Source organism: Monodelphis domestica, chromosome 3, assembly GCF_027887165.1.
Source record: "Monodelphis domestica isolate mMonDom1 chromosome 3, mMonDom1.pri, whole genome shotgun sequence".
Classification (NCBI taxonomy): domain Eukaryota; kingdom Metazoa; phylum Chordata; class Mammalia; order Didelphimorphia; family Didelphidae; genus Monodelphis; species Monodelphis domestica.
This window is the reverse complement of record NC_077229.1, coordinates 101971371-101983189: the sequence shown is the minus strand read 5'-3', so window position 1 is coordinate 101983189 and position 11819 is coordinate 101971371. Positions and strand designations below refer to the sequence as shown.

Below are 11819 nucleotides of genomic sequence, written 5' to 3'. Positions count from 1 at the left end.
GTGTGACCCTGGGCAAGTCACTTAACCCCCATTGACTAGCTCTAACCACTCTTCTGCCTTAGAACCAAAGACGGAAGGTAAGAGTTTTGTTTCGTTTTGTTTTTAAAAGGGAAAAAGATCGTCTAGCTTACTTCTTAATTGTGATCCGTCTCTGCCCCGCCCCAGGAACTTGTGGCCAAAGTCTTTACTTTTAGTTTCGTTTCTGGGAAAAAAACGAGAAGAAACGGTGCCTGCCCGGGATAGGAAAGAGAGTCGATCCCGGGGCCGGTACACGGAATTGAGCCGCGGGGATGACGGAGCTCGGGGCCGAGAAGCAGGTGGAACTCCGAGGTCTGCCTCAGGCCGTGTCCGACGAGCTGGTGACGCTGTATTTCGAGAACTCGCGGCGCTCGGGGGGCGGCCCGCTCGGAGGCTGGCAGCGACTGGGCATGGGAGGGATCCTCACCTTTCAGAAGTCAGAGGGTAAGGGAGGCGCGAGGCTGCAAGGGCGAGGGAGAGTGGCTCAGGGTGTGTGCGCGTGTGTGTGGGGATAGGAGGGCGAGAGGGAGCCGCGAGGCTGGAAGGGTGATGGACAATGACTCAGGGGTGCGTGTGCGTGCGCGCCTGTGTGTTGGGATAGGGGTGTGGTAGAGGCGCGAGGCTGGAAGGGTGATGGAGAGTGACTCAGGGGTGTGTGTGCGTGCGTGTGTGCGTGCGTGTATGTGTGTGTGTGTGTGTTGGCACGGGGGTACGAGACCCTGGAGCCAGATTCAGAGAGGTCTCTACCAGGACCGGGGAACCCTGACCTCTTCCTCCTCCTTTACTCCAGATGCCCAGAGAGTCCTAGCTCAGGCCAGCCACGAGCTGCAGGGCACAGCTGTGAGTGTAGTGCCTTCCCCACCCCGGGCCTCCCAGCGCCTGCTGCTCCAGGGCCTGAGGCCGGGCACTGCCCCACAACTCCTGGAACTTTATGTGGAGAGCCTCTTAAGAGCCGAAGGGCACTGCCAGGCCCTCGCCAGCCCCCGGCCAGACCGGGCGCTGGTGCAGTTATCCTCGCCTCTCTCCGAAGCAGGTGAGGGGAGAAATAGGAGGGGGGGCAGTGGGTGGAGGGGTGTAAGTAGCGGAGCGGGGCTTCTAGGGCGGGAGAGAGGTGGATCCTGGGAAGGGAGAGAAGAGGAGAGGGGGATCAGTTGTTCCAAAGTTCTACAATTTGGCCGTCTTCCCTACGCCAGAGTTTGAAGAGCTGGCTGTCCGGGCCAGTGAGAAAACCCTGAACGGCGCAGCGGTGTCACTAGCCTGGGTGCCCCACGCTCGGGCTGTACGAATTGTGAGAAGGGATCGGTCCCCAGATGCTACGCTGCTCCGGCTCTATCTGGAGAACGAGCGCCGCAGTGGGGGCGGTGCGGTGGAGGGGCTGAGGACACTACCTAGGGCCCAAGGAACTGTTGTCACCTTCCAGCAGTGGAAAGGTGAGTACCCCTCCTTCCCTTGCTCCGGATTCCCCAGGGTCCAGATGCTCCCCACCCCCAATACCCTTCTTTCCCAGCCCGCTTATTCTGCCTGGGACCCTCTACTATGGTGAAATCCCTAGAGATGCTAGCCTAAAGGACCGTCTTCCCTTCTCAGTGGCTGAGCGAGTGTTGAGCCGAAATCACCAACTTTCCGATTCAGAGCTAAGCATAGTCCCTCATTATGATGTCCTGGAACCTGAGCCTGAGCCCGAGCCTGAGTCTAAACCAGAGGAAGGAGAACGACCCGCCCAGGGAGAGACGATTTCTAAAGAGACATCAGGAGAGAAAGTGCTCAGAGAGACCTGTGGGGAAACAGTGCCTTTGGAAAGCCCCGAAGGGACAGTTCCTTTGGAAAAACCAGAGGTGACAGTGACTAGGGAAACACCGAAGGAGTCCTCGACTGTGGAGAGAATAGAGGCAGTAGAACCTCTGCAGGGCTTAGTGCTGGAAGAAACGATGCCAGTGGAGAGATCCAAAGAGACAACGGAGGCCACAGTACCCCAAAAGGTGGTGCCAAGGGAGAGAGAGGAAGAGTTGGCTAAAACAGCAGTGCCTGTGCAGATCCTGCTGCCCATGGAGCCAGGTGCCTTGAGATTTCTGCAACTCTATTACCAAGAGTTTCTTGCCAGCCTTGAAGAAGTGACCCTCTGCCCACTGGATGGCCCCGATGTTTTTGGCTTCCGGGTAAGCTCCTCCTAATGCTGTCTGGACTATTCTGAATATAGTCTGAGCAGAGCCTATGGGGAACATGGACATCTTATAGGAGAAGAGATCAGGTAAAAATAGATTCTAGCTCTCCAATGGTCTTTGACTCTATCTCCCTTTCCAACTCTCTCTTGGGCAACCTATGGTCTACCTAGCCTCTTCCTGGGTCTTGAGGTGGTCAGGCTGATTGGTTGATCCATTTTTAAGTCTTTCAAAATTGTTTTTCTTTACAATGATGCTGTCTGTATAAATTGTTCTCTTGGCTCAACTCACTTCACTTCTCAACAATTCATGTAACCCAGGAGTCTCTGAAATAATCTCTTTCATCATTTCTTGTGGTACAGTGATATTACATTGTATTAATATATTCAATTTGCCAATTGTCTAAGAGGCAATTTAAGGCATATCCCCTTATATCATAGTTCTTTACATCCCCCTCCCCTTTCAGAATAAGGAAGTTTGTTTTGCACATGGCTGTTCCCTCCCTTTGTTTTATCCTCCCTCTTAACCTTCCCCATTCCAAATTATTGGATTTCTCCACCAAACTGAGGGTCCCTTCAGCCCTCCTTTGTCTGTTTCAGATATGAGGGTGGTTCATCTTATCTGATATTTAATTCTCCCAGCCCTTCCTCTATGTTTGGGTACCCTTTAAAATTTTATTTATTTTGAATCTTTTTCTGTGGTTATGTGGTTCATGTTCTTTCTCTCCCCTCTTCCCTCTCTCCCTCCTGGAGCCCACAAGCAATTCCACTGGTTATACAAGTATCATTGTTCAAAACCCATTTCCATATTACTCATATCTGCAATAAAGTGATTATTTAACTCCAAAAGCCCCTTCATATCCCCCTCAAACCATGTGATCGATCATATGTTTTTCTTCCTTGTTTCTACTTTGGGTACCTTTCTTATCATTTCTCTTGGATTCAGTTACCATCTCCATGCTGATAATTCTCAAGTCAACTAATCTTCCTCTCTTCTGACTAATCTCACATCTTCATCTGCCTTTTGGATATACTGAACTGTACATCTTTATAGCAACCTTAAGTAGTTACTGATCCCTGCTGGCTATATTGACTTAGAAAGTCACAAATTGACATTATCTACATTGTATTATATTTTTATTTATTTTGTTAAGCATTTCCTAATTACCTTTTAATCTGGTTGGGGGCCACACTTGAGTTTGACCCTTCTGCCAGGGTTCATACCTGAAATTCAGCATGTACAAAACTGAACTCATTATCTGCCCTCCCCTCTTCTTATCTTTTTTTACTCATGATTTTTAGAGTCTCATTATTCTTAAAGTTTCTCTTCTTGATCTGTTTTCCAGGTCAGTTTTCTTAAAATATCAGATATCTTCTTTTTTATTTTTTCAATCTTTTGATTTTGTTGTAATATTTTTGCTAGTTAATGCAGTTATTGTTTGCTGTTTAGTCTGCTTTAGTTTTTAGGATGTCCATTTCTTGAGTAAAGTTTACTACTTTCTCTTCTAAGCTACTAATTCACCTTCCAATTCTTTCCACAGTTTTTTTTTTTGCTTGATTTCTTCTAGATTCATGAAGTCCTTGGAAAAAATACTTTCCCCCCTTTATAGTCTCTGCTTATAGTTGTAACAAACTTTCTCTTTTGTGGGGATCTCTAGATTTTCAGTCATTTTTATATTAGTGTTTTCTTTAATTTTATTGTCTCCCTAGTTTTACTTCTTGAATTATAGCTTTGTGCCAGGGCTAAACTTCACTTTTCTACTATGCTTTTTGGCTTGGGTGGTTTATTCCCACTTGGTCTTGTCCTAGGCTCCTGCACTGATACCTTTTCCCTGGGGTTAGGCTCTCCTAGACTTTTGGTGTTCTGAGTGTTGGATCCTAAGGACCCTCTCTGCCATCCCAGGACAGAGTGTTAGGGATGTCCAAGTCCCAGGGTACTGAATGCTGCCTAGCTATGTTGTGTTGGTCATTCCTAGAGATTTCCAAATCTCCACTCTTGAGTTTTTTCAGGGACCCTTTGTTCTTGTTCCTTCTCAGCACAATCTTGCAGTCTGGTCATGCTTGGAAGTTACTTTGTTTTGGGATTGGTAGTCTCCTTTCCCATGACTTTTGGGCTTTTGGTTGACTTTTGTGGGGGAAGTTCATTTCTAGATATTAAAGAAGTCTTTTCTTGTATTTTCTAATTAGATTTCTTGATCTTGATTGCATCTGACTTGAACTATAGGGTTTTTAGGGGCTGCCTGGACAGAACATTCCATCTACCATCTTCATGGTTTTTGGACTGGTTGTCCCCCTTGCTTGAGATACCCCATCCTCACCTCTGTCTCTTAGCTATCTTCAAGGTTCAACTCAAGGACTACCTCCATAGGTTCCTTTTCCTGATTTCCCCTGGTTACATTGGGCCACCCAATTACTTTTCATTTCTTCTGTATTGTTTATTTGCTTCGCATGAAGGGCTGTTGAGGGGCTCAAATATGATAATATATGTAAAGTGTTTTGCAAACCTTTGTCAGCTATTATTATTATTATTATTATTTAGTAATTAATCATCTGTGCCAGAAGCAACCATGTGGCCACAGAGACAGGAAAGCTCTATCTCATTGCTAGATGAGAATTTCTTTTTTCTTTTTTTAAAGTCTTATCTTCTCTCTTAGAATCAATACTCTATATTGGTTCTAAGGCAAAAGAGCAATAAGGGCTAGGCAATGGAGGTTAAGTGACTAGCCCAGGATCACACAGCTAGGAAGTGTCTGAGACCAGATTTGAATCCAAGACTTCTTGTCCTGGCATGCTAAATGGGAATTTTCTAATCTCTTCATGTTTGGAAGCTCTACTCCAAGGATTTCTCACTCATTACCCTCTTGGTTCCTACCTGGGAGGAACCTCTAGCCTGTTGGTCATTGAAAAAGAAGGAAAAATTGGGGGTTCTGTAAGGAAGATTCTAACAATTGAAGCTGTCCCCAAGTGGATTAGGCTGTATTAGGGATGTTGTGATTTCTCTATCACTAGTTTTCCAAGCAAGAATTAGATAAACACTTTTAAGGAAAGCTATAGGAATATTGAAAAGTGACAGAGAAGAGATTCCATTTAATTCAACAAGTTACTCTATGTACAAAGCAGCATAGTTGATGATGGGATACAGAGACAAAAATGCCAAGCTCCTGACCTCATGGAGCTTATATTCATCCTAGTGAGGGAAGCAAACATGTGGGTAAGTAATTCTAAGGTAATACTATATGATTAAAATCTGCTCCCCAGGACTCTAAATCTCAACATCCCACTTTTGTTTTCATGTTATGTCCTCACATTTTGGAGATAAAGTTTGTGTGTGACCCCCATCTCTCTCTCTCTCTCTCTCTCTCTCTCTCTCTCTCTCTCTCTCTCTCTCTCTCTCTCTCTCTCTCTCTCTCTCTCTCTCTCTCTCTCTCTCTCTCTCTCTCTCTCTCTCTCTCTCTCTCTCTCTCTCTCTCTCTCTCTCTCTCTCTCTCTCTCTCTCTCTCTCTCTCCCTCTCTTTTTCCCTGCGAACACAGCTGGGAAAACTTTTCTTTACCCTGGCTTTTACTTTTGTCTTTTTATTTCTTCTACTTCAAGTGATTATTAATAAATTTTATAAAATATAATACCTGGAGTTATTGGATATTAATTTAATCTAACAATACAAAATTGAGACTGAGAGCCTTATCAAATGGGGGAATTAGGAAAGGCTTCATGTAAGACATGGTCCCCAAATTGTGCTTTCAAAGAAACCAGGGAGTCTTTGAAAAGTAGATGAGAGCCAGAGTGTGGCTCTGCCAGACAAAATTTATACTTTATACTAGAAAAAACAGGAGCCATGAAAGATTGACTGTAGATGGATTCTTAACCAGGTGATTGATCATATTTTCCCAAGTTCAGATTTCTGTTTCTACCTGGTCTCCCCCAGATCACTGGCATAGCTCTTCTGACTGGTTCCCCCAGGGGAGATATTCCCAGAGTGCTACCAGAATTGGTTTACCCAAGCATGCCCTCAGGAGCTCTGATAACAGATACATCTCACTGGGGAAAGAGGTAGCTCCCCTTTCCTCCAGCTCAATGTCCCTGTCTTTCCCTGAACTTTTCTTTATATCTGCAGCTCAGTGGAGTGCTGGAGCCATGCCATGCAGCCAAAGACTTCCTTCAGAGCCTTCTGATCAGCATTGGAAGCCATACCCTACCACTGAAACATCCAGGAAGTGCCTACTTCCTCCTGGGCAGTGAGGGCCAAGACCTCCTGCGGAACCTGGAGGCCCAGTTCCATTGCATCCTCACAGTAGAGGAACAGGGGGTGGCAGCTGTCAATGCAGACCCTGTGGAGGTACTTGCCTTTACCCTCCACGATGAGCCCTGATCCTGAGCCAAGTACTGACCCCATCTTCCCAGTCTCCCAATCACAAATCTTGCTCCCATCATTCTGACCTTTGAATGTCAGCTCTGGCCTTAGGTTACTACTTACAAGAAGCAAAGGGGCTTGGGGAGTAGGGTAGTGAGTGTGTGGGGTCCTGACTCTTCTTCTCCCCATCTGATCCTTTTCCCACAGCTTGATCAAGAGTCATCATCAGATTGGACCCACAACTTTTCGCTCCCTAGCAGCACCATTCAGGACACTTCAGACATCCAAATAGGTATGGGTACCATCCAGTGTCCTCCCTACCACTGTCCCTATCCTTCCTCTCCAGTTACTAAAAACCCCCTCCAACTCTGTCCCTCTAAATGCCCCTCAGAGAAGATCAAGAAGTTTCTGAACACTCTTGATGGTCCAGATGAAGAAGAATTGTCTTCCCTGGAGCTGAAGGAAGCAGAACTGGATGAACTGGAGGAGAATGTAGCAGCCCAGCCTGACAGAGAAAAGACAACCCTGGAAGAAGATGCAGCTTTGCAGTTGGCCCTACACCACTCCCTGGAGGCAGAGGTCCTGGTGATGGGGGAAACAAGAGCTCTGAAGCAGGCTCTGATGATGTCTCTGCTGGATGACATAGAAGCCAATGGCAGTAGTGGGAGACTCAGGGTACACTCTACTTTTGACCATGACCCCAATGAACTGAGCCATGCTTTGGACACTGCTCTCAGGGCATGGCTACAAGAGGAGAGGGTGATGGGTGTGGACCAGGGTTTACCCCCTACATTCTGGTCCCGCCTAGAGAGGCACCACGGCGTGACTATTACCCTTCAGGGAGACTGTGCTATCTTAAGTGGCTATGGTCCCCATCCTTCCTATGCTGCCCATCATCTCAAGACACTGATGACTGTTCCATTGAACCAGAGCCACCCCTTGGCCCCAGACCCTGCCAGAGCAAAAGGTGAGGCTGGTAATGCCCCCTACCACCTTCTCAGTCATCTTCCTTGGGCACTTGCGCACATATACCCAATGCTTCTCCCTGTCCCCTTCCTCCCACCCCCCCAAAAAGAAAAAAAACTGAGAGTGTCAGGAGCTTGGGGAGGGAAGGGATGAAAGTCCTGCTTCTATTCCCCCTTCATTCCTTCTCCCATACCTCCTCAGTGGTGACACAGGTGATGAGGGAGCAACCCCTGGAGCTAGAGTGCCTGGAAGAGAGCAGTGCTGAGTTCCAAGAGACAGTCCAAGCCTTCTATAACACCTTGGACAAACCCTACAATGTTCACGTCATCAAGGTAAGCCCAAAGCCCAGCCAACCTGTTCTGGACACTCCTAAGCACTTCTCCCACAAATATACCTCATTCTTCCCCAGCTAAGAACCATTCCCTTGACCAGCTCATAGCAATTCTACCCATGCCTGAAGATCAAAAAAGAGATTCTCTCTACTGATCACTATGGTGAGAGCCTGGGACTTGCTGGGAATTGTAGCCCAGGAGTCAGAGCGGGTATTTTCTTTTGTTTGGTTTTAGAATAGTGAATTTCTTCTTTAGAAGATAGCTCATTTCATATATGGAGTCCATTCCATCTCTCCTGATAGGCGGAGGTATATGCCTCACTGACAGTTCTCCAGGATTGAAGTTGGTCATTTAATTAGGGTTTTCACACCCTTTTGGTGCTCTTTTCATTTACATAACTATGCTCATTGCATGTTTTGTCCTCCTGGTTCTGCTTACTTCACTTTGCATCATTTCAAACCAGTAACTTCCCCAGATCCTCAAAATTTTTCATAAAATTCATTCATTGGTAAAAGAGGGGCATAAATCTTTCCACTGTTGTGAAGAAAGTTGTTTGTGAGTTTTAGATTCCATTTATTATTGTTTTAACTATTATCATACTTTTCTCCCTGCTATCTCTTCCATTGCCCATAACAACATGAGAGTTAAGCTAGGAGATTGTGGGGAGGGAATGATTTGAGATTGTTCCCCGAGCCAAGGGCAGAGTATTGGAGGTAGGGCCTGCTACTGGGAGGCTTAAAGGAGTAAAAAAGGGTCCAATAATAGGCTTCCAGGGTTCCAGAGCTTACCCTGGTAGGAGAGCTTTATGAAGGTTTCTCTTGAATCTCATGGCCTTCTCCCAACAACACCCCTGTGATTTCTGAGCCTATATTCCTAAGCTTTGACTCAAGGCCTTCCCCACCTCCTTCCAGCCTGGCCCAGCTTGTGCCATAGTCCTGATAAAACAGAACGGACCCCCTTGGAGATTCATTTCTCCTGGGCAAGGGCCCAGAAAAATGATCTCTCAGTAAAGATATAGTCCAAATGCTGATATTGGGATTCCAGGGACTCTGAGGTTTATAGAAGGCTTACTTTGCAAGAATTGTTCAACCTCAGTGAGTGTAATTTTCTAAGGAGGAAACTGGCCACTTTTTACAAGGGAGGAAACTGAGGCATAGAGAAATTAAATGACATGTACATGATGACACAGCTAGTAACTTGGAGGTGGGATTTGAATCCAAGTCTCTTGAATCTGAGTATACTACTGTCACCTCTGAGCCCTGAGCTGGCACCTGAAATCTCTGCCTTGCCTTGGGCCTGGAGTTCAAGTTGATGCCCCAGTGGGCATTAGCCATTATGGACTACCCTTTCCCAATTTCCATCTCCACCCCAGCCCACCACTAATTTCTGTAGGCAACTTGGCCAGAAGGGGTATCAGAAGTTGCTTTCTAGGTCCACAGAGAAGACCAAAGAGAGATCATTTTCTTGACCTTTTGCTTCATGTCAAATCCAGAAAGTTCTGAGAGCGTTCTTGGGGTCTTTGAGGTACATTAAGGGTCGCAGCCTTGGCGCCCTTAAGTTTCTGTCCTAGTTGGATCATTGCCCCCTGAATGTCAGCCTCCTTCTTTCCCCGCAGGTTGAGCGTGTATCCCAACCCTTGCTTCAGAGCCAGTATGAGCTCCATAAGAAGAAGCTGGAACAGACGTGTTCCTTGCACCCGGTCGAGCGAATACTGTACCATGGGACCTCTTGGCAAGCTGTGCCTGAAATCTGCAGCCAAGGCTTCAATCGTAGCTTCTGTGGCCGCAACGGTGAGAAGTGGGGAGGCCATGGGAGGGACTCGCATGGAAGGTTTGGCGGAATAGAATGAGAATCAAGAGTAGTCCAGGGAGGTGGTAATGAAAGACAGGCAAGGGGTGTCATGGAGCCAAATGAGGTATTCAGAGGAAGGGGGGAAGGATTAGGAGAGTGTGTTAGTCCCCAGAGTGGTGGTGGGGAGACCTGTGGGATGGGGGAGTTTGGCAGTCAAGGGGCCTGGGGGTATGGGGAGACTCTGGGGTGGTGGGAGCAGGGGGCTGGAGTCTTATCTCTTCCCTCCCTCCATCCCAGCTGCCATGTACGGGAATGGAGTATACTTTGCAGTAAAGGCTAAGATCTCCATCAAGGATCGGTACTCACCCCCAGATATGAGCGGGCACAAGGCAGTGTTCGTGGCTCGGGTGCTGACAGGAGATTATGGGCCAGGACATCCAGGGCTTCGGGTTCCCCCCCAGAAGGAGTCTGGGCCGGGCGTGCAACGCTATGACAGTGCCGTTGACTCTACAAAGAAACCTAGAGTTTTTGTCATCTTCCATGACACTCAGGCCTTACCCATCTTCCTCATCACTTGTCGGCACATCCCAGGGCCCAGCATACCCCATGATGCCAGCTGCAGTGGCTTCAATGTCCCCTCACTACATCCCCCCATATGACTACTGAGATGGCCCCAGGGCCCACTTGCTCCCTATTTGCCTGAATCCTCTAGGCCTGGCTTGTCTGCATAGGCTAGGCAGTGTTGGATGGAGTCAGGTGAGGAGAAGACTGGCGGGGAGAGGGCCTGTATCCTTGCACTGGCATAAAAGATAGCCTTTCTTCTCTGCTGCTACCTTCTTTTCATCACAAGATGTTACCTCTGAGCCTCCTTCTGTCCCTTCCATGCTGCCTCTCCCCAGACCCCCAATCCCTACATCCCCCAGACTGAGATCAGATTTACAGGGTGAAAAGGAGCTTAAAGTGAGTAAGAAGGAGAAAACTGCCCACATAGACTTGCCAGTCTTGGTGCCAGAGAGTAACTGGTATGAAATAGAAAAATAGAGAAAGTAAACCAATGATGCCTTGGAAGCAATGGCCAAGAGGCAAACCCACAATAAAATGTATAGCCTTAGATGTCTATGCCAAAAGGACCAAAATGTGTGATGAGTATTTCTAATTTATAGGTTTCCTGGAAGAAGCAGAAAAGATTTATTAAATACCTACTATGTGCTAGGCACTGAGAATACAAATTAAGGGGAAAAATACTGGGAGGAGTTTGTTGGTCCCCTCATCTAGCCCTCTGGTCAGAGGGGAGAGGCAGCGGAAGGTGCTGAGGAGGTGTAGCCTCTGGAGTGCTAGCCATGGGGACAGGATGAACTTGGGCCCAGTCCTACATCTGGCACATGCTGGCTCTGTGACCCTGGAAAAATTACCTAATGTATCTGTGCCCCCAGGCAACTCAGGCTACAAACTCCAGATGTTGAGAGTTTCCAACATTGATGAATTCCCAAGTCTGGACTGGGGGGTTGGGGGGAGAAAGAGAGGGGGGGTGATATCAAGGAGCTGGGGTGGGATAGAATTAATGGATGGACTGGGCTAGGACTCTAGAGGAGTATACTTGATTCCAAATAAAAATTGGTATTTATTAAGCACCTACTATGTGCAAGGTTAGATGCTGAAAATATAGTAGGAGGAAACAGTTCCTGCCCTCAGGACACTTATGTTCTACTGGTAGGGGACACATATGCAGATGAAGAAATACAAAGTTTATGCAAAGTCATGGTCTGGAGAAGAGAACTGGCTTGAGAGTAAGAAAGATAAAGATTAAAATCCTGCTTCTGACATACTAGCTGTGTGTGACTTCAATTCCAGTTCGCCAGACAACTACCATTTTTTTCTTGGCTTATTTTCATTCTGCAGCTATGGAAGGGAATATCCACAGAGGGAGTTCCCTGCCCTGAAGAAACCAAAGATTCAGAAGAAAAAAGTAATCTTCAAGGGGGAGAGAGAAATAACAAATGGAGCTGGATGGGTTGAGAAAAGTGTGTGTGTGTGTGTGTGTGTGTGTGTGTGTGTCTGTGTGTGTGTGTGTGTGTGTGTGTGTGTGTGTGTGTGTGTGAAGAAAGGCTTTGCACAAGAAGTGGTGCTGAGCCATGCACAGAAAGATGGCAGGGGTTCAAAGAAGTGTATTCCTGATACAGAGGACCATCTGGACAAGGTTGCCAA

The 11819-nt window shown here is 47.1% G+C and overlaps 1 protein-coding gene across 1 annotated transcript; it reads left to right on the top strand.

Moving 5' to 3' along the window:
* Window positions 1-290: 290 nt before the first annotated feature.
* PARP10 (poly(ADP-ribose) polymerase family member 10) lies at window positions 291-11437 on the top strand. The gene is made up of 10 exons (XM_007488726.3): window positions 291-462; window positions 809-1051; window positions 1212-1448; window positions 1606-2174; window positions 6289-6510; window positions 6733-6817; window positions 6917-7492; window positions 7693-7823; window positions 9439-9613; window positions 9912-11437. The coding sequence occupies exons 1-10, from the start codon at window positions 291-293 to the stop codon at window positions 10271-10273; spliced, it is 2772 nt and encodes a 923-aa protein (XP_007488788.1). The 3' UTR covers window positions 10274-11437.
* The last annotated feature ends 382 nt before the right edge of the window (window positions 11438-11819 follow it).